This window comes from Patella vulgata, chromosome 5 (genome assembly GCF_932274485.2).
Source record: "Patella vulgata chromosome 5, xgPatVulg1.2, whole genome shotgun sequence".
Lineage (NCBI taxonomy): Eukaryota > Metazoa > Mollusca > Gastropoda > Patellidae > Patella > Patella vulgata.
Genome location: NC_065883.2, coordinates 34,429,741 through 34,456,783, shown reverse-complemented (window position 1 = coordinate 34,456,783; position 27,043 = coordinate 34,429,741). Strand labels below are relative to the sequence as shown.

Here is a 27,043-nt window from a genome sequence, read left to right as displayed (position 1 = left end):
TGGTAGTTAACAGCTCTTGTTAGAATGATAAGAGGCTACAATAACCAATATATTGTTTATTTATTTCAGCGACTTGAATTATGATTCTAATTGTCTGAAATTTATATTTGTTGTCCATCATATTGCAAGAACCCAATTGATTTTCAACAATTTTGCAATGAAATTTTGTTAGTTTCATTTACAGGTTTAATTACATGTATATGTATTTCTAAAACATTTGATGAGTTCTTTATTGATCCTGCAGGGTTTGTTTTGTTGTCTTTCAACCTATGTTTTATTTTTTTTGTGTTGACAGTGAAACACAAATTCAATTATATCTCAGAAATGGCTTTACTGTTCATTCAGTAAATGTGGTCACCTTGTGAGCTAAATGACAGTGAACAAATTTCCTTTGCAATGAACTTCTTGTATAATAGAGAGTTACTTCAAACTGATACATGTAGCAACAAACATGCGATATATACATGTACATCCAAATACCAACTTATAAAATATGTCTTGTCATTTCTAGCTGATAATTATCTGTACAAAATATCAATGTTTGGTTGCCTGAAACGCGTTTGAGATATTAAAAAAATATTCAATCTTAAAACTTGTGTTCTGTATAATTTTCCAATGAGCTACATAGTATGAGTAGACTGACTTAATATTCACACGTACATGTATAGTCTAGTCTCGGACAAAAAGTAGCGAACAAAAACTTAAGATACATGTAAATATTTGTGTTGTTAAAAATGGTCATATCGCTTGTCATATCCAGAGGTGTCACTAGTGTGTAGTAAGTATTGTGTGGATTTATATCTGTAGGTATGGTTTATTAACTATTTCATAATCATTAGATAAGATTGCCTAAATTATCATTTATATCAGTTTTCAATTTCAAAATTTATCTCTTCTGTATATAATCCACAAAAAAAAACCCAACTTGTTATCCCTTATATAAAAAAAATTGTATACACCAAAATTAAAGGAAATATAGCTCTATTCTATGGAACCTTAAAATAGATGAAAATGGGTCTAAAATCACATATTAATGTAGTATGAATGATTTAAACTCAATTTTTTAAAAGAACTAATCAATTATGTTCGGTGAAATACTTGAACTGTCTAAATTGAACTGCAGTCATTTACACCTGTGTAGGCCTTTCTACATGTTTTTTAATTATTATTTTGTTGTTTGTGAATCAGCCATTTCTAATTACTTCCGCATTGTCTTCTAGGATCGATTTTTCTTTGTTCATTACAAATAGTGCTCGGAGCCATGGAGTACATGACTTGTGTACTGATTTCAGGATCCTATATTTCCACAGCAAGATAACAACTTCAATGCTGATTGGAATAGACCAATATTGAATTTTAATTTTTGTTTTTAATTTCGAATATTATGGTAAATATTGTGTTAAGAGGTTTAGTTCCTTTAAAGTGATCTATTAATTTCCCCATTAAATTAAAATCATTAAGCCCACATAATTTCCAAGCTTCAAATTAAACCTCGAACATCTAATCCCTTTTGATGATCAAAGATACACACACCTGTAACCACCAATGATTGTCAGAAAACAAAGAGAATATTATTTTTAATTCAAAGACATCAAAGAAATTTCAAAGAATTAAACCTAATCAGTATAATAATAACAAAGAAATTTTTTATGAAAGCAGCAAATAGGCTGCCTGCAGGGGTGGGCGGAGTTAACTGGTTAACTAATTACATGTAACTAGTTAAAATTTTTGTAACTAGTTAAATTAAAGTTTTAATAAGGAAATTTATCTCTTTTGGAGTTCAGTACGATTATTTTCAATTTATGGACTCATTATACCTGTATATGAAATGAAATGGGGTTTAACCTCCTACTGGTCTGCAGTGACTAGGTTAATGAAGACAGGCATATGCCATACAGTGTGCTATGAGCGAAATTTTGCCCGAACAGTGGTTCTATGGCCCAGGCCTACTCTTATATCAAATTCCAACTACTATATGATCTTTTACGTGCACAATGAACATGACACCGCAGGTGATAAGCAAAGCTGGCTAGAATGTAAAAAAATACACATAGTCCATGCGTAAAACACTAACAGGAAGTGATAAAGACGTATCATATCTGTCATATTAACTTTAGCCTCTAGAGCGTCCACAAGCAAAAAAAGAGAATCAGTGAGATTTTTTCTTGTTCTTCTTCTTACATGAGAATGTGGATAATAGATATACATGTATTATGTTTATGATAGTCATGGCAGACCATAAATCTATACAATGATCTGCTCCTCAATACTAATCTTAATAACTGTGGTCTGAACACTACAAAATTATGCACGACTTATGACCTTCCCTTCGGCTATCCAGCGAGCGTGAAAGTCTGATTTTGTCAAAAAAACGTTTTTGACAGGCATGTTCAAGTAACGAAACATATATTAGTAATGGTGATGGCGGATGATCAGTGGTCAGATGAAAAAAACTGTTGGTCATTGATGAAAAAGCACTGCTTTGTTAGTCATAAAAGTTTGCCATACCTGCCCATACATTTATACACTTCCCTACCACTACATTTTGTAACTACGGAATACAAATCAGGATATAATCGTTGTCTGATTCTGCAAAATTATACACCAGTTACGCCCCTTCCTTCTGATGATCGTGAACGTTCGATTTTGTCACAAAATAAGCAAAATGACCACTTTCAGATAACTCACAGAAACCTCCACAAGATTCATTCATTCCAAAACGACTGCAAGATTTTAAGCCGACCACTTGGCCTTTCATACTTGACCAATATCGAGGGTCACAACATTTCAAGTAGGGGCACTTTGATATTTGGGCAATTAATTGGTCGAAAAACGGAAAATTTTGACCAAAAACAGCAATTTCCAATTATACCAGAAGTTGTCATTTAAAATTTTTTTCACTGCATCACGTGACTTCTGTCGCCTAGGGTTCCCCATAGACCAAGTATAATTGAAAATTGCTGCGCCCCAGGGTGATTGTTTTGGGTTTTTTTAATCTTTGCATGGTCCTCTCGCGGACGTGTTCTTAAAAATATTGGACAACACTTTTTAACAGTTTTTTTTTAATTAGGTAGCTCGTTAATTTTTAACTAGTTAAGCCAAAATTTTGACTCCGCCCAGCCCTGACTGCCTGAAATAGTCAGCCAACAAGCATTTTACTTCAAATTAACAACAAAAACTGCAAAGGGTTCTTTAGATAGAAATTTGAAGCAAAAAATACACTCATAGCAGCTACAGTGTATATCATCCAAGCAGCTCATAAGGGTTGCCACATTGTTATTCTTTGTGGGTATTAAGAACACTAAAAATTACATGTACAGTACAATGCATTAAAAACTGATCAAAGGAAAACAACCCATAACTATCAGAAACAATTAAACTTTAATAGCTTTCTAATTCTTTCTTGCACAAAAATAAACCAGTAACCACTAGATAACTTTTGTTGTCGTAAATTAGATAGACTTCTACGTCACATGAAAATAAATATTCTGCATAAATTTCAATTCAATCACATGTTAAAGTCAGCTAACAGAGAACCCACAAGATTTTTCTAAAGGATCAGAGAGTAAATACCAAAATACACATTTCAAGTCGATCTAATGACCACTTTAGCCCCATAAACACTGATTAGATCTTTTAAGAGGACAACAACCATACATGTACATGTACTGTAGCTCTACAATAAATATCAGAAATCAATGAAAATAAATAGGCTTCTTCATCTCATGGAGAAAAACAAAAGTTATCAATCTGATGGCCTTAATATAAATGAGTTATGTGGAAACCTTAACCATTTATATCCCCGTCAGACCGGTGTGGCGTCCTTACTGTGATGCTACGGCGATAGAGAATGAATGGTATTGGAGCGCGATAAAATCGCCATAAGCGTGGTAAAAATCATGCTGTGGTCTCCAATGATCGGCGAACCATGACGTTTATTTTGAGCATGTTCAAAAACGCCAAGGTTCTGCGATCGTACCTGGAAAGCTGTGAGAAAGCGACTTTTTTTCAAGTTTGTAATTTTTGTGGACATTTTCTCGTGTTGTGTTCACATTTGCTGGCGACCTTGTGCATTTTCTGGTTGCCGTACGGTCGCAGCAGCGCAGTAAGGACGACAACCCTGTCTGACAGGAGCATTAGCTGTTACTCTTAGTATATATAAAAATAGACTACTCAAGTTCCTTGGAGAAAATGAGAGAAAAGTGATATGAACAGAGTGAAATTGATGTTCCTTAGACTGCACCAAACACCTCGAGATATGTGAATAGCTTTCAATATTATAGGAACATTTTGAGTGCGCCACATTTATACACGTGACAGCTTCGGGTGGTCTAAGGAGGTTTAGTTAGAGCGGTTTGGCGCTGTCTAGTGCTAAATGGTTAAGCGAGAGAGAGAGAGAGAAATGGGGTTTAATGTCCAATCGACACAAACTAGGTCATTTCGGGACTAACACATGGTTTAATTTTATTTCAATAATTCGCTTGCGCGTAGGGGTCTTTAGCAGTGGGAGGAAACCGGAGGACCCAGAGAAAACCCACGAGGTTGGACAGGCGACCCTACTCCTTGTCACGTACAACCAGGGATTTGAAACCACAAATGGTTAAGCAACGACAGGTTACAAAGAAATCAAGATTGTGACATGAAAAAGAAATGTGACCATTAGATGGCTATAACTTGCATAGTAGGCCTACATTGTACTTATGAGAAATGAGGAATGGTGATTTTTATCATTTTTGGAAACAATATGGTATTTGTTAACACTTCTTAAAGTCTCTATTTACTAGTTTTTCTTGAATACATGTATTTGGTCTTTCATTACACACTTTTCTACAATACTTGATTTATTAGACATACATGTACATGTACAGTTGTATGATTAGACATAATCATCTAATAAAGGGACTAGTCCTGTGATGTCTTTCTTCTTGCTATACCAATTAGTCATATCCTGCTATCTCCATCAAAGAAATAAAGAAGATAATTCTCTTGAATTCTACACATTCAAATGTCATAGTCTTCCAGCTATATATGTATCTTCAAAGATGGAATAATGCTAAATTGGAAAATAATATCTAATGGCATCTATAATGGAAAATGAATCAGTCATTAGTGACATTAAGAATTAATTTATTGTTTATGCTCAAGTTACTGATTTATTTTTCTGTGATACGTGTGTATTTTGTGGTTTTTAAAAATCACTATTTTTTTTAGTTCAGATATAAATCTCTGAAGACTTACAATAATGTGTAGAATCTTAATTTACAATGCCATTTATTGATTGATTTTCTGATACAAATTTCTTTGGTTGTTTTCTCTTAATAAAATCAACATTATAGATTTTGTTGCTACATGTACTTGTGTTTTTCTTGCTATTCTAATGGTCTACATACATAAAAGTATGTAATTTAGTCATGCTATAGTTGTATGGTAGACAGAAATAGACAGGAAAGAGAAGGTCATGTAGCATGTAAATGTAGGAGTATATAACCATGTGTACTACAAGTTAACCCATCACAGTGTACCTATATAAACCAAGAATAACACATCTTAGTCTGCAATGTATATAAAGGTAGTAGAAGCAGACATATACGCCTACATCTACCACATCTATATTGTACATGAAGTCAGGTTGTTCAGTCTTGTGATTTAGAATTAATTACTGTCACATAAACGGGTGTTATGTAACATTTTGAGAAATGAAAAGGGGTTTAATGTCCTACTCTTAAACATTTTGCAACTAACAAGTTAGTTCTCAACATTAAATCAGAAATACAAGATGATTTTTAGTCTTATTTTTAAAAATATAAATCAATACATCATGGAAAACTATAATTATTACAACATGTATATATGTAGTGTATTATATATATATATATAAAATCGCTCTTAATTTTAGTGGTTTCGAATCCCCAGTTGTGCGTGAGAAGGAGTAGGGTCGCCTGTCCAACCTCGTTGGTTTTCTCTGGGTCCTCCAGTTTCCTCCCACTGCTAAAGACCCCTACGCGCAAGCGAATTATTGAAATAAAATTAAAATCATATGTTAGTCCCGGAATGACCTAGTTTGTGTTGAGTGGACGTTAAACCCCATTTCTCTCTCTCTCTCTTAATTTTATTCATCTATCTTTAAGAAGAAAAGTATATTTAACTTTCTCAGCTTGACTTTCCAGTAATGACCACTTAAAATAAAGATGTGTGATTTGCACTTATTGGAAAATATCTAATTTCGTGGCTTAATCCATGCTAATATGTTATCAGATTGATTATTAAACATTTATTTAAAAAAAATACAAACAAAATATCAACACTAGATAGTCTCCTGGGTTAGATTTAATCAGATGAAAAACAGTCCAGTGTACATAAGTGTCTTTAAGGGGTAAACCTATAAAAATGTACATGTAACAGCCAAATAATATTATACTATTAAAGTAGATTAAGTACAAGTACTTCTCTGTTTACTGTAGATAATGTATACCGGTATGTACATGTACATGGCCCTTTAACATCTGACCCCACCCAACATATCCACAGTATGGCAATTTTGTACATGCCTTCATTTGACTGCAACTCTAGACCTAAATAATTCATAGTATCAGTACTATAGATAACTAAATACAGAAACTCAAGCTTTTTCATGTGAGTGAATACTATAAGCCAAATTCCTTTACTATATACACATATATATTGTCTACTAAACTTTTTACCTATACTTAGAAACATGACTTGAATAATGACTTCTTATTACTTAAACAATTAGTTTTCCTGTTTCTCTTATACTCTCATTGATAACATTCTTTGACCATCTATTCAAATATCTAATATTACATGACAATTATCTAGTTCCATCCCCCCCAAGGATGACTGAAGGTACATGTATATACATGTATGTAATATCAATGTATCTGTAATTGTAAAAATATTCTTACCATTTACAGAAATATTACCTCCCTCCTAGATAATATTTCTGTCATTGTTAATATGTGCCATCTACAGAAATATTTAATTACGCTACAATGTACATTTACATGGCAAATCAGTTCTCTCCAAGTAAAGTAATAGGATTTTTCTGCATTTTGCCATTTTTATTTCAACAAATATACACGTAATGTACATTTAAATACATGTAGGTTTACATGTATATCTTCAGAATGACTGTTTTAAAAAAAAAAAAAAAAAAAGCTTTCAAATTATTCAAATGGGATACACATATTTGATTCATAAAAGTTTTTAGGACTATCACTTATCAGGACAATTCAATACGGTACATACATGTACTACATGTATACACACATATTTTAGGAAGCCTTTCTGTCAGAAGTCTGTTAGAAAGGGTGAAACAAATCAGAAACAGAAGATTTATGGATTGTGAGTTGTGACAAGAGTAGGCCTATTATTAATCATCTACCAAAATTAAAAGGCTCAAGCACAATACCTTTCATTGTGTCTTAGTTACATGTAGTCAGATACATTATTCCACATAATGGTAAGAATTTTGTAACAACATGTACATGTACACAGAAATAATACCTACTAAACTCAGTATTTTATAACTGCTCAGGAACAAAGCACAAAATATCTTAAAGTTTGATCTGGTGATGAGTCGATATAGGTTTTACACATATCAGATACATGTACAATGATGTAATGTGCTGATAGGATTAATACCTGTATGTACTGACAATGCTGGCAAACTGTCACTTCACTGAAGTCAGGCAAAGAAAAATGACTCACTGCAGCAAATGTGCAGAGATTTTTTTAAAACTTATTAAACGAATAATGACTCATTTGAAGTGCTTTGCTGCTTTTTCTTCAAAATAATATACATGTATCAGTAAGAAGACTAGTTAGTTGCCAATGTCAATCTTGGGCATATATTAGAAATGATTCCTCCAGGATAAAATGTCTGCTTTGACTACAACAAATATTTCAGTCTTGACAAAATAACATCCATAGTACATGTGTATAATATATACAAATATATGTGGCAACTGTTTGACTTGCTGTGAAAACAGTTCACACAATAACATATATGGGAAGTTATATCAACATGTACATGTAACTAGGAATTCTGCCCATTTCAAAAATACATATAAGGTGGAGGTCACTTTTCCTGTAAATCTCCATATGACATCTGACACTGTAGACAAATTTGTCACTATTTAGTTCTGACATAATATATGTCTTTTTAGTCAAAGCTATTATCTGGACTCAAGCAGTCAAGACTAAGCAATAGCCAATCGACTGATCAAATCTGAAATTATTATATATTTGTACAAAGTATATTTATTCTGGACAATTCATAACCTGCAGGCATTAATATTATAATACAGTTTGGGCCTACACATTAATCACAATAAAATATTTGTGTAAAAACTCTGCAGACTTTAATGTGCAGTACATGTAGTTGTGGTTGAAAAAAAACCCAAAACATGGGCTACACGCATGTACATGTATAATGTAAACAAATGGGTAGTCTAGCTACTGAGTAATAATACCATGACATATCATAATATCAATATCATTGAACAGTATATTATTCACATAATTATAAGGCTATTATAAGTACAATGCAGTTATAAAATATTACAGATAAAGACACTTATAGAGCTGTCAATATTACAACTAAAACTTATGTCTAATCTCAAATATATTCTTTTAATTGTTTAGCTCTCCCTAATCTGAAAAAGTTAAAGATAGGTTGCCAGGCAACAAAACATACATCTACAGCAGCTAAGACGTCCAGGCACTAGGCAGTCATATTTTTTCAGTAATGATAACATTAGAATTTATTTAGCTTCTAGTTCTGCCCTATCCTAACATTTGTACATGTATACAAAACATTTAATATCAAGGGACAACTCTGGCAGTAATTATCAGAAATCTTTGAAAATAAACAGGCCTTCGTCTCATGACATTAAACACTGTGCATAAAGTTAAAGTCAATTGGATATTAACTTAAGCCTCTAAACCATCAACAAGATTTTTTAAAGTGATCAAAGGGCCATAATTCTGGCAGTAATTATCAGAAATCATTGAAAATTAATAAGCATTCTTTGTCTCATGACCTTAACGACCTATAAATTTAAAGTCAATTGGATATTAACTTTTGTCGCTAGAGCATCCACAAGCAATCATTGACGCCGGACTGACAGAAATATACGACCACATTTCAATGTGGGCTTATAAAACTTAATCTTCCAGTTTGGATATGGTAAGAGATTTGATAAATAACAAGAGAATGATTTTCAGCTGGAAAAAAAACACTGTCTCTACCTCTAAATATATTAAGATTTCTCTCATTAGAATAAATGCTGACAGAATAAACAAACGTGTATTTTCAGAATATGAATCCTACAGTTAATACAGATATTTCTATATTAAGAATCTATAGAATGGTGCTTAATATCAAGTATTAACCCACATTTGTCTGAATTAGTCAACCTGACCTTTAGCCATAAATAGAAATCGCTGCTTTGCATCATCAATCCATAATTTATATCACAAATACAAAATTCTCAAGTAATATATTTTTTGCATAGGTGTTCTTAATAAAATCACGATGATCACATAGTTTTTTGTGGTTAATGTTCATTATTACATAGAGAAGAATATGAAAATTGTTAATTTGAAGATTTTTCAAAGCTTCAGACTTCAGTTGTCTAAATTACACCAAAATTAACAACAAAAGTACATGTATTAACCTGTAGTAATGTGACATAACAGATATCCAATAAAACTGTTTCTGTACATATACATGTACATATTTTATACAAATAAGGACTAAAAAGGTTATTTATGTAATGTCTGAGCCATTCAGTTGAGTTTGGGCAAATAAAAATCATGCAAAAGGGCCAATATGTAAGTATTTTATTTTATTCTACAAATATGACATATTTACATGTACATGTAAGGTAACGGTTAAAAGGCAAGTGTGAATGCCCCAACTGCATGTACATGTATATTGTATACATAACTTGAATTGTCGTAAAGTGCCATAAACTGTAGTATGTAAAGCACACCATTAAACCACTTGCAAACCCTCCCCCAATCTACTGAAGATGTTTTGTGTTCTAAAACTGGTAGTCACAGGTAGATCCTCATGACTACATAAAGAATTGATGAAATATACCAATTTACTTTATATCAAAATTAAGCCAGAAAAAAAGACATTGCCGATTTGATTTTGATGTTTCTAACCATATTATTTTGCTTTTAAAACTATGAAATATATCTTACCAATCTAACTGTTTCAGGATATGTTGGCTCTGTGAGAACATTTCTGGTAGCTGTGATATAATCCACTAACTCGTTTAAACATGCTCGTTTAATTTCCTTACTCTTCAAATCGGACACAGGATCCATAAAATCAAATACAACACAACATTGCTGTAACTTCTTAATAAACAACTCCTGTTGTTCTGCTGGGCTCACATCTGTCAAATATAATAAATAATATTGTTATAATATGTCACAATAATAATATGACACACATACAACTGTAATATAGTTAACAAGTTAGTAAAAATAATACCATTCAGTTGTATGTACAGTCTGAATTTTTTCCTTTTCTTGGTCTCTGATATTTAGAAATGAAATGGGGTTTAACGTACTACTGTTCTGCTCCATATATTTGGAGTCCCAGTACTGAAACTCTGCATAAAAAAGATACTTTGAATACTGATTTTACTACCAGTATTCAAGTATTCTAATTCATTGTTTGATTCCCAATTGCGATAAAAATATAATTTTGGTTATAAAATATTCAATCTGGTGAAATTTTTAGCGATATCTTTTTCCTGTATGGCGATTATTTTTTCTTCCCACAAAGCTTTGATTTTCACAATGTGCATCCGTTACAGTCTATTGCGTTTGGCTGCGTCAGTTATCAATCAATTAGGTATTAATAATAGGGCTATCTTTTGTCTATTAATCTATCTGGGATTAGTGTTGATAAGTATTTACAGTAAGGAATAGTAATAAACTAATGAAGAAACAAAAGATTAAATTATTTGTCTTCAAATACAAATCAGCAGGTTTTTTTATGGTTTCTATATATATACCAGTAATCAAAATGGCGGACATTGAACAATACTCGTTCGATTTGTTTAGGATTATTGAATTATGCCTTCTGTTTGATTGTTTTCTTCCTGCTGTCGCCATTACCGTTTCTGATTCTCCCCTAGCCATCAGTCCTCAATAATAGCCATCAAAACAGCTATTGATGAACCCGGACACTTCGAAATAACTACATACATGTACAGGTAGCAGTACCACTACTACTAGTTATATTTCGGTGTGAAAGGCTTATGGAAAGGTTTATCCTAACCCACTGCAACTATCTGGAATTGATACAAAAATACAAATTCCATCCTAACAAAATCAGTAGTACATGTATCTGAATTATCATACCATAAAGCTAGCTTCAATAGTATTGTCACATGTATCAGGTCACACATCAAACTTAAATAATATTTGAATATAAATATTTTGTTCCAAAGTTATCAGACAGGGTAAAAAGATTTGCCGACTTGCATCAACCTATAGCCTGTGAAAACTGGCACTTCCCCTTTAAACTTAATAAAACCTTTTTAAATATATAACAAATCCCAGACACTATACTTGATGTTAAAGATAAATCATTGACAGGTAATGTTTACAAGCCTAAATCCTCATTCAATCTGTCACCCAACATCATGTATGGTAAATTTAATTGTGATGTACCGTTACTTGAAAGAAAGCTGTAACAAACCTCCTTAACCATTACAATTTCATTCACTTGGAAGTGTTTCATGGGAAAATCAAAGTGGCCAAACAGTGTGTAACCATTAACTTATTTAAATTATTATAAGCTTATTTAAGTTATTACATGTATGCATTGTGAGCCTATAATTAATTTTTCCTGTTCATAAGATATAATATACTTTCAGAACATGTATATAAAAAAAGTGTTGTGGTTCAAAACTTTAAATAGAGGACTAAATTTTGCTCCAAAGAAAAGATCTTTAAAGACCAATATTTTAAACAAATAAATTTGATCTATACATGTAGACCTACATGTACATGTGGGTATCAAATTTATAAACAACATATTTTCTCGAATTCCCCAACACTTAAAGGCCATGGAAAAACAGGAAAAGAGGTTCATGCTGTGGGATGTGTCAAGTCCAAGAATAATATTATCATTTGTTTTAATGCATTATTATTATTTTTTTTTTACAATAGGTGAATGACAACCTGAGAAATGTTTTAAATATTTCACTTATTCACAGATGACACTTCTATTACCAATTTTTAATGAATGTTATCAAAAAAAAATTGATGGTATGACCTGGCCCGGTAGTACATGTATCTACATTTTATAATACAGCCATTCATCCAATTCACCATAACTTGGCACCCATGATAGATTTTCTACAGTTCATGTAGAAATGGTTCCACTACTGATGTCTTACGTCTTATCCCAGCCACAGTAGTGGACCGTCCTAAGGCCTTCCTTTGCGCAAGTTTTGTAGTCATTTGACTACAAAAAAGTTACTGGCCTATAACTCCCTAAATTTTCGATTACACTGACCCCAAACTGTTCTGCACATAGCTTAACATATAATAAACCAATTCCCATTGAAATAAAGGTGAATCCTTACCGCATAATTAAATGATTTGATTTGACCCAACTGCAATGCGAAATTTTTGTTCAGTTAAAATGGCCACCGTTCCAGAATCACGTGATATTATATCACTCGAAAATACAGAAAAACTGTTCGGTATGATAAGATTAAGATTTCTTCTGTGTTCCACTCTTCACTATTTGTAACAAAGACTCGACACATTGACATCACTTCCGTTATCAACAAAATATTGAAATCGGATTACAGAAGTAACCACTTTGATTGCCCTTTGAATGACAGAAAAAACTGATTGTCACTTGTATGACAATCCAATAATAATTGACTCTTACATGTATGTCAGATTTTAAAAAAATAATATTTGCTTTCGAAAAGAGGTACAACCGGTCAGATCTTCATGTACATGTAGTGTAGGCCATCGAAAGTATAAACCAGCGGTTGCCAGACAAGATACACCCACATTTTTCAGGAGATGGATAGAGAACAAGCTAAAAAAACAAAACAATTTCTCGTACAATCAAGAGCCATAATCCAGGAAGTTATGGTCTGAAATGTGCGAATATCGAAAGGGGCTGTGGTATTTGGATATAAAAGATATATTGTGATTAAAATTGTGACTTCTAGAGGGTCCACAACCTCGGGTCAGTTTTTTACAAAATTCGAACTCAACCTTCATTGATGAAAGAGAAATGGGGTTTAACGTCTACTCGACACAAACTAGGTCATTTCGAGACAAACGTATGGTTCAATTTTATTTCAATAATTCGCTTGCGCGTAGGAGTCTTTAGCAGTGGGAGGGAACCGGAGGACCCAGAGAAAACCCACGAGGTTGGACAGACGACCCTACTCCTTGTCATGTACAACCGTGGAATCAAAACCATGCCACTTGACTCAATGACAGACCTTATGATACAACTCGCACATGCTAACCATTCAGCCCCCCCCCCACCCCCATTGATGTGTAACAGTGATCTATTTAAACTTTTTTTTAAAATTGAATATAAATAGTGACTTCTAGTAGGTCCACAAGCTAAAAATGCGATTTTTCAAGGGCCATACATCATTCAGGAAGTTACATTTGGATATGCGCGATTATCAAAAGGAACAAAGATCTTTGTGATATAAAAATAAATTTAAAGTTTCATCAAATTGGATCAAAATTATGTACATGTATTTGCACTATTGGTGTCGGACGGGCGGTCATTTTGTCCAGCAGTTTTGGTCTGGTTTTCACGAAATTTAAACTCAACCATCAGTAGGGTGCAACGGAGATGTATATTGTATTCAAACGTTTTTTAAATCGGGCAAAAATTATGACCTCTAGTGGGACCACAAGCTAAAAATGTGATTTTTCGTAAAATCAAGGGCTATAATTCTGGAAGTTACGATCATATATGCATGAATATCAACAGAAACCAAGATCTTTGGTTTATAAATAGGTATTTTAAGTTTCATCAATTGGATCACAACTGTGACCTCCAGCGGGTCCACAACCTTGATATACACACTATCTGCGTACGAGCGGTGGTGGCAATTTGAACTCATCTATTATTATGGTGTAACGTTTTTTTTTAAATCGGATCAAAATTGTGGCCTCTACAGGGACCACAAGCTAAAAAGGTGATTTTTTTCGTACAATCAAGGGCCATAATCCAAGAATTTACAGTCCAATATGCACGAACATCTAAAGGAACCGAGATCTTTGGGTAATAAACATACATTTTATCAAAATCGGATCAAAATTGTAACCTCTAGAGTGTCCGCAAGTTAAAAACATGCTTTTCTTACAATCCGGGGCCATAATCCAAGAAGTTATGGTCTGATTTATGCCAATATTGAAAGGAACCAAGATCTTTTAGATATAAACCTATATTTAGAGTTTCGTCAAAATCGGATTGTGGAAGGACGCTCCAGACAGAAAGATAGGGGCAACGACAATATATGTCCACATGAAAATGTGGGCGTATAAAAAAAACAAAACAAAATATATACATCTGTATTTTTATCAGATTGATACACGAGGTACATGTACTAATTATAACAGTGTACCTACATGTAAAAATCCGAATTGTGATGACTGAAATACCTAGACATAGTTTTATTCTTTTCACACAACAATAATTTTATCAAATTTTAACAGTGAGGTAATTTAGAGATACCCAGCATTGAATATTATTATAAAATGACTTTACATGTGTATGTAAGCTTATTGTAATAATTACAAATTGAATTATGTCATAGTTTTCAGAAACACTTAAGATCTTGGTGATTTGTCTTAATTTTGTGTCTAACATGTACTGTACATGTACATGCATATAACTTTTGCTGGGTATTGCAATTGTAGTTGGGATACAATACATGTGCCACAATGTGATTACATATCGTGATATACATATCCACTTTCCAGGTCACAAAGTCAACAAGAAAAAAGTCCCCAAATACTGAATTTTGCTGTCAACAGACCCGAATATTGTTGATGTTTGCCAGGAGGGAGTGCTGTTGAAAGAAATACATTTAAGGATTGTACATGTACATGTACATGTTCTAGGGGTTCAATTTCTATCATTTAAGATGTAAATATAAGGGATTTAATGTAAAGATGCTTGTAAAATGTATTATACAATAGTAATTACATACCACATATTCATATGTATTGTAGACATGTACATTCATTTTCATAGTGAAATTGGGAATTGTGCCTCTTTTAAGAAGATTCCCTCTTCTGGTGTAATATGAATTTAATATGAGCACCAACGATGTACAAGAAGATTATTTGACAGTTCAATGTACATGTTGCTATACATGTACATACATTACAGTGTCTCAAGTTGGGAATAACCTTCATCGTGATTAGATGTCTGAAGATGTTATTGATTTGTAGAGAAACATTCATAGGGATTTAAAACAATATAACTAAAATAAGACAAGCAGAATGTGGCTAAAGATGATTGATCACATGAACGTTTCCTACAAAGATCAGCTACATGTACCGATACATGTATTCTCATTTAGGTCACGTCTCAACAAATCTTATAAAATTTATTTTACTAGTAATACTATACAACATGTATATATACTATATCATAAACACAAACATGATCAACTGAGAATCAACTGACATGCCCTTATCTTTTGCTGTCACTTACACTAAGATTTTACATGTACAAAATGGGTAAAAATTAGGAATACTAAAAACCATTGTTAGAATTCATGTTATACATTTAGCTGAACATAAAAAATAGACATAGAAAGATTCTGAAATTTCTCAGAAAAATACTGTACATGTACATCAATTGGTCCTTTTTACATACATGTTTATTGCATTATCCACTCGTTGCAAACTAAATCATTTCAATAATTCGTTTGCACGTAGGGGTCTTTAGCAATGGATAGAGCTGGGGTATCCGTAGAAACCCACAAGGTTAGACAAGCGACCCTACTCCCTTGTCATGTTTAAGCGGGGAATCGAAACCACACCACTTGAATCAATGTCAGACCTTGTGTTAAACCACTAGACCACCCAATCCCCATGTATGTTGTTGTATATTGTATATATCGGTACGGAAAAATTTGTTTTATAATAAGCCTATATAATAAATTAAATTGTTGTAGCCTAAGGTGTTTTTTTTATCAGACATTTTTGGCAGATAAAATATCCCAGTTGGCGGAAAAAATATGAACATTTTTTTTTATATAAAAATTATTATCCATTTTGACGGAAAAGAATGAAATACAGTGTGAGCCCTGATTGCACGTATTCAAATGCGACCTGGAAAACTGAGACTACAACAACTTACGAGGCGAAAAGTCGAAAGTCGCTAATAGCGTGGTGTGTTAATTTCCTAATTTCTACTTTTCGAGTGGCATTTTGACTTGGTGTGCGTGTTGGTGCCTTCTTACTGACATCAATAAATACAACCAGCGGCTGCCAGGCAGGATACGCCCACATTTTCGAGAGATGGATAGAAAACAAGCTAAAACGAAAGTGATTTTTCAAGGGCCATAATTCAGGAAATCACAATTCGATATTCGCAAATATTGAAAGGAACCAAGATCTGTGGGTTATAAACTTACATTTCAAGTTTCAACAAAATTGGATAAAAAATTGTGACCTCTATAGGGTCCACAACCTTGATATACCATATTTTTAGCAATTTGAGACCGAGGGGCGGCCATTTTGTCTGTCAGTTTTGGGCCGATTTTCACAAGATTCGAACTCAGTCGTCCTTAGGGGGTAACGGTGATATATTAACACGTTTTTTTAAATCGGATAACCAGCGGCTGCCAGGCAGGATACCCCACATTTTCGAGAGATGGATAGAGAACAAGCTAACAAGAAAGTGATTTTTCCTACAATCAAGGGCCATAATTCAGGAAATTACAATTCGATATGCGCATATATCAAAAGGAACTGAGATCTTTGTGTTATAAACTTACATTTCAAGTTTCAACAAAATCGGATAAAAATTGTGACCTCTATAGGGTCCACAACCTTGATATACATGTACTGTATTTTTACGCTATTTGAGAATGAACGGCGGCCATTTTGTCTGTCAATTTTGGGGCGATTTTCACAAAATTCAAACTCAACTGTCCTTAGGGTGGAACGGTGATATAATAATACGTTTTTTTAATCGGATAAAAATTATGACCTCTATAGGGTCCACAAGCTAAAAACGCGATTTTTCGTACAATCAGGGGCCATAATTTAGGAAATTACGGTCCGATATGTGCGAATATCGAAAGGAACCGAGATCTTTGGGTTATAGACTTATATTTCAAGTTTCAACAAAATCGGATAAAAATTGTGACCCCTATAATAATACCTTTTTTTTAATCGGATAAAAATTATGACCTCTATAGGGTCCACAAGCTAAAAACGCGATTTTTCGTACAATCAGGGGCCATAATTTAGGAAATTACGGTCCGATATGCGCGAATATCGAAAGGAACCGAGATCTTTGGGTTATAGACTTACATTTCAAGTTTCAACAAAATCGGATAAAAATTGTGACCCCTATAATAATACCTTTTTTTTAATCGGATAAAAATTATGACCTCTATAGGGTCCACAAGCTAAAAACGCGATTTTTCGTACAATCAGGGGCCATAATTTAGGAAATTACGGTCCGATATGCGCGAATATCGAAAGGAACCGAGATCTTTGGGTTATAGACTTACATTTCAAGTTTCAACAAAATCGGATAAAAATTGTGACCCCTATAGGGTCCACAACCCTGATATACCATATTCTTACGCTATTTGGGAACGAATGGCGGCCATTTTGTCTGTCAATTTTGGGCTGATTTTCACGAAATTCGATCTCAGTCATCCTTAGGGTGTAACGGTGATATAATAGAACGTTTTTTTAAATCGGATAAAAATGACTTCTATAGGGTCCACAAGCTAAAAACGTGATTTTTCGTACAATCAGGGGCCATAATTCAGGAAGTTACGGTCCGATATGCACGAATATTGAAAGGAACCGAGATCTTTGGGTTATAAACTTACATTTCAAGTTTCAACAAAATCGGATAAAAATTGTGACCCCTATAGGGTCCACAACCTTGATATACCATATTCTTACGCTATTTGGGAACGAACGGCGGCCATTTTGTCTGTTAATTCGAACTCAGTCATCCTTAGGGTGTAACGGTGATATAATAGAACGGTTTTTTAAATCGGATAAAAATTATGACTTCTATAGGGTCCACAAGCTAAAAACGTGATTTTTCGTACAATCAGGGGCCATAATTCAGGAAGTTACTGTCCGATATGCGCAAATAGCGAAAGGAACTGGGATCTTTGGGTTCACAAGCCAAAAACGTGATTTTTCGTACAATCAGGGGCCATAATCCATGAAGTTACGGTCCGATTGATGCCAATATCGAAAGGAACCGAGATCTTAGGGTGATAAACCTATATTTCTAGTTTCATTGAAATCGGTTAAAAATTTCGACCTGTAGACTGTTCAGAAACAATTGTGGACGGACGGACGGGCGGATAGGGGCGACGACAATATACGTCCACATGAAAATGTGGGCGTATAAAAATATGACTAAGTCGAAAGTCGAAAAGACGGTATACATGTACAAGCCAAAATGCAAGTCGAAAATAAGAAATTTCGAGTTGATTTTGGCTTGTATACCGTGTTGTCGCCTCACATTTTGTCGTAACTTCTACTTTTCGACTTTCGCGTTGTGAAGAGGCTAAAAGTAGAAATTATGAATGGTAGTTCTTCCATAGTTATATAAGTTATTAATTCGACATTTATTCACACAATAAGCCCATAATCAACTCTCTAGAACATCGGATGGTCATGATTTTTACTGTATTAAAACACAATTGTCATTTAATGATTTAATTTAAAGATAGGTTGCCAGGCAACGAAACATACGCCCACAGCAGCTAAATCGTCCAGGTAGTCAACAAGAGTTGTCGCATATTTTTACTTTTTTCGGTAATGAAACATTTATAATACATTAAAATCTGATTAAGAGTAGGCTAACAACACATTAAGAAATTATCAGATTTTTCAAAGTGATAAATGGTAATCGCTGAAAATCAATATGATTCTTCGTCTCATGACCTTAAACACTGTGTATAAATTGAAAGTCAATCGGATATTAACTTTGACCTCTAGGGCGTCCACAAGATTTTTTGATGTGATCAAGGGCCATAACTGTGACAGTAATTATCGAAAATCGCTGAAAATCAATAGGCTTCTTCGTCTCATTAACTTAAACACTGTGTATCAATTTAAAGTCAATCGGATATTAACTTTAGCCTCTAGGGCGTCCACAAGATTTTTTGATGTGATCAAGGACCATAACTCTGGCAGTAATTATTGGAAAACGCTGAAAATCAATAGGCTTCTTCATCTCATGACCTTAAACACTGTGTATAAATTTAAAGTCAATCGGATATTAACATTGACCTCTAAAGCGTCCACAAGATTTTTTGAAGTGATCAAGGGTCATAACTCTGGCTGTAATTATCTGAAATCGCTGAAAATCCTTAGGCTTCTTCGTCTCATGACCTTAAACACTGTGTATCAATTTAAAGTCAATCGGATATTAACTTTAGCCTCTAGGGCGTCCACAAGATTTTTTGAAGTGATCAAGGGCCATAACTCATGACCTTAAACACTGTGTATCAATTTGAAGTCAATCGGATATTAACTTCGACCTCTGGGGCGTCCACAAGATTTTTTGAAGTGATCAAGGGCCATAACTCTGGCAGTAATTATCGGAAATCGCTGAAAATCAATAGGCTTCTTCGTCTCATGACCTTAAACATTGTGTATCAATTTAAAGTCAATCAGATATTAACTTTAGCCTCTAGAGCGTCCACACGGGGGCGACGACAATATACGTCCACATTTCAATGTGGGCGTATAAAAATGGATAACCTTAATCAAGACTTTATTTATAATTGTAAGTTTGTAACAATGGCAGCAATGAAAATGAAGACTTTGCTATGTGCTATTCAAGTATTCTTTTAATCAAAACTTCCAACATTCATAACTTCGCTCAGAATAAAGTAATTTGACTGAAATTTTCAATATATTCTTTTTTCATTATCTATTTTTAAATTATTGTTGCGGGAACTGTCAGTTCTATATCTAAATCTTTCATAATACAAGGTATATGATAAGGGGTATCGCATCGCAGTTTGCTAAACGAAAATGATGCAATTCAAAGTGTGAATCAAACATTTATTTGATTAGCAGAAAGTTATCAAATTTAAGGGAATTTGCGAATCAAGTTTCTTATTCAAAATTTAAGCTTGAAAAAATGTTTTAACAAATGATTTACTGTTCCACCATAGATCGTGGTTCCACGGCGTCCAGTTAAACATTTAAGCAGCACAACTCTTCTATTATTATAGATAGTTGTGATAGACCATATCACCTTTTTTTTGTAAAACATTAGTAAGGATTATTTATTACTGGATGATCGCAACACTCTGAATTCACACTGTTGATTAATGATTGCGTGTTCTGCTAAATTTTGATGGTAAAAGAATGGAAATGTAAATATGATGCCAATGATCGTTGGCTTGATTATGATCCGTCATTGTATTCTGCTAAAGATGCCGGGCCCTTCAAGATCATAATCAAGCCAACGTTCATTGGCATCATATTTACATTTCCATTCTTTTACCATCAAAAGCAGACTAGACTGCCGAGTCTGTATAAATACAGTAAATCACATAAGAAACATCATAGGGCCCTTTGTATTAGAATTACCAGGACTGCCTTAAAGTAGGTAAGTCACTAACTCCATATCATCCACAGTCTTCGACATTGTAAACACAACTTATTGGTCAACATTGATGATTTGATGTTATCTTTCTGTGAAAAGATAGGCTTCTGATATCCAATATTTAAGACAAAATGAAAATTTTAAATTGGCACACATGCCAGAATGCTTTCAAGCACCATTTGTAATGAAATGACTCAATGAACAAAGCTAAACATATTCCACAGGAGAATCCTCCTCACTGTAGACTGGAATAACCAGACGCCAATGATTGCCATTCATTTGGACGCGCGTATTTCACCAAACATAACTGATAAGAAATTACAGTAAAACCAAAAACGATCGAATGTACAAATCAGTTTATATACATTCATACATTATTATATGCATTGCGATTGCAACCCATTTGTGTCCATTTCTAGTTGCCAAAGAATAGAGATTTAGCTCCTTCAAGTCTGATATTATTTGTAAACACACAATTTCAGAACCACAATTTGCAAAGCATAAAAATAAATAACAACTCTTCAGTTATACATACTAGGACCGGTAGATATTATGGCCTTTATACATGTACATCATTCAATACAACACAGTGAAAAGTTACTTATTTGATATTCAATCAAGAGGAAATGGAACTGCTAATCAATTTTCAGATTGAATAGCACATTTTTCTTATTAACAACATCCAATAATTGTTAATCAATTATTTTTTCTTATCATATTCCCTGACATAATGCAATTTCAATATTTTTATTCGGTAATCTGATAACTTTTCACACAATGGGAGACAACTAAAATAATCAGTGATTAAAGATGGGTTCCCAGAAAAGTATTTATCGGGTGGTTATTTCCAATAAAAGTATAGCAATTTGGTATATATGGAAAGTAGAGATATCCAATCTTACAAGAAAAATACTGGATTCCCCGAAAAACATTCATGGAGCGTATACAGGACAAAAATGTAAGGGTTCCCCTAATCAACAGCCTGACGATTAGGAACTTCTGCACGCGTGATGTCAAAGGTCACAAGCGAACATTGAGCGCTTGATGTACAAGTTGATAAACTTTATGAAGAGTTAGACGTACAATACTTTCTGGGATAAAAATGACGGAAAAAGACGCGGGTTGTGGATAATCCGAGAATTTAATTAGGATTCGATATTTGTAATAAATAGTAAGCGATTAAAGACAACATCGTCTTATGTATGCAATGAATTCTCCTCTGACTCCCAAGACATGACGTAAACATGACCTGGTTTGATCAAATTTTAATAGCAGGGCATTCCTTCGCAATTACAATGTTTGAGAAGGATTTGAAGCATAATTATGACAAATTCATTAGTTTGAATATGTTTTTGGTCCATATATACCATTAAATCACCCAGTTTGTACGCGGGAACCCATCTTTAATCCACTTATGCCGAGAACACCCATGTATATCTTAACCCTGCAGTGTCATTATTTATTAACAAAAGTAGATGGAATAGTACAAGTCAAGTGTAAAATCTATACTACATACTGATGTACATCATACTCATGTACATCAACATGTATATAAAAGATAAAGATTTTTTGTTTGTTTGCTATAGGAAACCAAATGGTTGAACTTGTGAATTTCAGAATAACTTCAAAATGACCATGGTTCTTTGAAAAAAAAATCTAACGCCAATGGTGCTATTTATTTTTTTAATTCAGGCACTGGTGGTAGTATTTAATAATGAAATTTTAATCAAATGAATGATTATTGCGTCATTATGGACGTTTCACAAATATATATTATTATGTAATTAAAGTAGCTACATTTGTAAGTCTCTAACTCAATATCATCCAAAATCTTCGACATTGAAAATACGAATTATTTGTCAATTTAAATCAACAATGATATTGTGATCTTACCGAGAAAAGATGGGCTTCTGATATCCAATATTTAAGACAAAATATACATTTTACAATTGGTACACGAATCGTGTACCACAAAGCATTTCAGTGCCATTTATAATAAGGGACTCGAAAAACGAGGCTAGGCATATTCCACAAGTCATGTCAAACGGTGACGCTATGTTCTTATCTGGAGAGCATGCAAAATAAATACTATAGGTGTAGACTGAAATAACCAGATGCTAGAGATTGCCATTCGATTGAGACTTCTGGCGTATTTCGCCGAACATAACTACAGTAAAAACGGAAACGTTTGAATGTAAATCAGTTTAATATTATTATATGCATTGCGACCCATTTGTGTGGTCCCAAATATTAGTGATTTAGCCCCTTTAAGCTTATACATGTACATGTAGGAGCTATTACATGCACGTGTGACGTATTTCCGGTGTCTATTTTTAGCTCTGGAAGACTGGTCGAGTATTAACATGGTAAATGCTAGGGAAAAAGAGGTTTTTAGTCTTTTTCTCTTTATAGAAAACATATTCTTGAGTGCCACTATTGTTTTAAGTTGTGCATAGCATTCGTAACAAATTACTGACTTTAAATCACGTCTAAATTATTTTTTGTTGTTTTAACGACGATATATACTGCGCTGTAGCAGACGAATATGTCAACCTCGCACACGGTCCAGTCGACCGCAGTATGTAAAAGCTTAAAACAAGATGCATTACTGTATGAAGCTGATTTATATGTTTTGTGTTAATTTACTTCAAACAATTAATAGATAACATCTGTTTAGGTGTAAAATGCCAGGAAATAGAGCATTAGAGTTAGAGAGGTGACCTGTGGTTCCACAAAAGAATTCAAGACAATTTCAAAATTTACACGGCCATGGCACATCTTTAAAAAAAATATATAATTTTGGGAAAAAAAAAAAAAAATTCTGTACAGAATACATGTAAATGTACATCGAAGCCAGTTATATATTTTCATTGAACTGTCTATCTCTGAACCAAATACTGAATTTAAAATTTTGATAAAATGGGACACAAATGTGTTGTTCTTTGTTGCAATGATGGAGATACATGTAAACTGACTGGATTAAAATTTCACCAAGTACCAAAAGTTGAACCCCGACAATGTCTATCTATATATTTAAAATAATTAGTAAAAAAAAACTCAAAAAGGTTTTAAAAAAATTATTCACTGATTCGACATAATCATCATTTTATTTTCTCTGTTATTCATATTCCATCAAGATGAAATTTTATAAAAATGACTGAATTTTGGCTCTGTGCAACAAACAACAATTTTATTATTGGTTAGAGCCGTCTCAACGCAGGAACAGCATCACGAAGGCAAACAATCCTATTTGCATACTGCATACTTTATAGTATTATTGACTGGAATTATTTTTAGATCCATAACCTCAATGACCAACATGTAGCATTGTAGTACCGTCACTACCGTGTATAGAGTACTGATAGGGCGCCGGTAGCATGCTATATAGTGGACGATACATGTATATATCACCCTCACATGTAACCAGTCGGCCGTTGAATGTCAATAGGATAAACCATTTGTTTAATTGTCCTGAAATTAATAGATAACATCTGTTTGGTTGTAAAATGCTTGGAAACAGAGCACCAGAGTAAATAATAGTGGATTAGTGATGTGACATGTGGTTCTGTGAAACACATTAAGATGATATTTATGTATTGGGGTCATTCGGAGACTTATAACCACGGATTCGCCCTTCTAAAATAAAGAAAAACATAATAGTCTCATAAATATCAAATTCTGGTACTGGTCGGTAAACCTTTTACCTAAATGGAAATAGTTGCCAATTCCATTTTAAAGTAATACATGCTATTTGTACAAGGGTATTTTCAATCAAAAACATGTAACGGACTGTAAGTTTCTGTGAGAACATAAGGCCAGGCACTGCTCACGACCGAAAATGATGTCAAAATGGAAACCCGCAAAAGCTCCTATAGCAAGGACAAAATTTCTTTACAGCACACTGCATGGCATACAGTCATTTATGTATGTTTGTCTTTAGTTGGGGGGTTAGATAGCCGAATGGTTAGCACGCTTCGCGCACGCTGTATCATAAGGCCTGTCACTGAGTCAACTGGTGTGGTTTTGAATCCCCTGTTGTATGTGACAAGAGTAGGGTCGTCTGTCCAATCTCGTGGGTTTTCTCCGGGTCCTCCGGTTTCCTCCCACTGCTAAAGACCCCTACGTACGCACAAGTGAATTATTGAAACAAAATTAAACCATATGTTAGTCCCGAAATGACCTGGTTTGTGTTGAGTGGATGTTAAACCCCTTTTCTCTCTCTCTCTTGTCTTTAGTTTATTAATCCATTTGATGCATAACAGTAGGGTGTTAAACCCCATTTCAGTTCATTTGTGTAAGTGAGCTAAGCTTACACAATTTCAAATACATTCATTCAAATACTGAATTAGAAAAATTCTTTAAAATGAGCCATTTGAGGCAAGCATAATACTAGAAAGATTCCAGTAAAGTCAATTCCCAACAGTATAAATTATAATATCACAAATTAAATATTAAATGATTTATTTCCATTATTTAAAAAAAATAAACACAAACTAATTTGATAATTAGTGTGAGGAATTATAATGGTATTTAATGTTTTATGTAGAATATTGATATGAACATAGAAGGAATGATAACTATGTTGCAACATCAAAGCAATATGGCGTGTGGCATCAAATTTCATTTCTGTTTCCATTTAGTGTGTCAAACTGTCTATACAAGTTTAGCTTTTCATAACTTCCTGTAAATTACAGAAATAGTAGGGAATAGACTTTACTTCAACATTCCTTTGACTATTCTGATGTCACATTGCACACCCACATGTCAAAGTAGGTCGAGTGCTATATTTAGCTGGTAAAATGAAAAACCAAATCGCTCAACTATGGCGTGGTGCTGAAACTTGAAACAGACGATAGCCGGCCAACGATAATATGTCGAATCGACCGAGATTTCTCGATCATATATTAGTTTTACGATTTGTGCTTTCTTTTTTCATCACAATTATGACATTTATATATCATAAGCAATTAATTAAGACGCAACTAAGCATGAAAATATATTTCTACCATTTTTATTTAGCTGTCATTTTTCTTACCTTTTAAATGAGGCAATGGTTGCAATTCGGGAGCATTTTTAGTCCGATAATGAGACGATCCCTGCGACCGTTTCTGCTTCTTAGATTTTATAGAAACCTTGTTGGTAAATGGATCGATGCGATCTGTTACTTTAGCAGACATAATGATGTAAATTTACGGCTAGTAAGCGGGTCTACCGCAAGCAGTATCTGAAATCTAAATCATAGATCTATATTACGCATAGAGAACATGGCTTCAGCAATTCTTTTGACAAGTCCGTAGATACAGTTGACACAGTGATTTAGATCCACAAATATTTCCTGTGTAACACTACTTTTTACTCCATTCACAAGCTCAATTACTAGCATAAACTCCATACATCAATTAGGCCGATTTCATAACACAGAATAACACGCTTTTAACAACGCAAATTGGTGCTCAAAACAAATAATTTTGGTGTTGCTACTGATCAAATGGTTTCCTACATCTCGTCTTAAAGCAAGTGCGCGAGACAAAGCGAGATTCTACTGACCTTCACCTGAAAGGGCATTGAATTATAAGGTCAAGTGGGGTCAATTTGCTATTTATAAATTACAGATATTAACCGAATATGAAATAAATAACAGCACAGAATAGATCATAACACTGTCCTATATCTTTTACATTAGTGCTGATTATTTTTCGATGTTTTTGCATCAAATGCCTGGAAAAAACCTCTTTTTTGATGTAAACAAGAGGCCAATTTGTTTACATTTCAAAGATATGTTATGTCCCCTGACTACGTCTCTAAACCTGAAAACTATTATTGGTCTCACGCACTTGCCAATTCAGGATTGAAGTTAGTTAAATATTAGAAGTTAAATATTAGGATTTGAGGAAATCGGTAGGGTTTCAATTATCTTAAAACGATGGGTGGGGGGAGTTAGCGCGTACACGTTGTATCATTAGGTGGCCTGTCATTGAGTCAGCTGGCGTGGTTTCGATTCCCCGGTTGTATGTGACACGTGTGTTTCCTCCGGGTCCCCGATCCCACTGCTAAATAAAATTGGGCCGTGTTAGTCCTGAAATTACCTAGTTTATGTCAAGTGGACGTTAAAATCTCTCTCTCTCTCTCTCTCTCTCTCTCCCAGTTTGCCCCCAC

The 27,043-nt window shown here is 33.8% G+C and overlaps 1 protein-coding gene across 1 annotated transcript in view; it reads right to left on the bottom strand.

The window, feature by feature from the left end:
- The window catches only part of LOC126820298 (serine/threonine-protein phosphatase 2A 56 kDa regulatory subunit alpha isoform), a 74,275-nt gene extending 47,793 nt beyond the window's left edge, over positions 1 to 26,482 (bottom strand). The window contains exons 1-2 of the mRNA XM_050548149.2: positions 25,923 to 26,482; positions 10,234 to 10,430 (exon numbers count right to left, since the gene is read on the bottom strand). Coding sequence (XP_050404106.1) covers positions 10,234 to 10,430; positions 25,923 to 26,064 — 339 coding nt within the window. The 5' untranslated portion in view covers positions 26,065 to 26,482. The remainder of the gene's footprint in view (positions 1 to 10,233; positions 10,431 to 25,922) is intronic.
- Between the last annotated feature and the right edge of the window lie 561 nt (positions 26,483 to 27,043).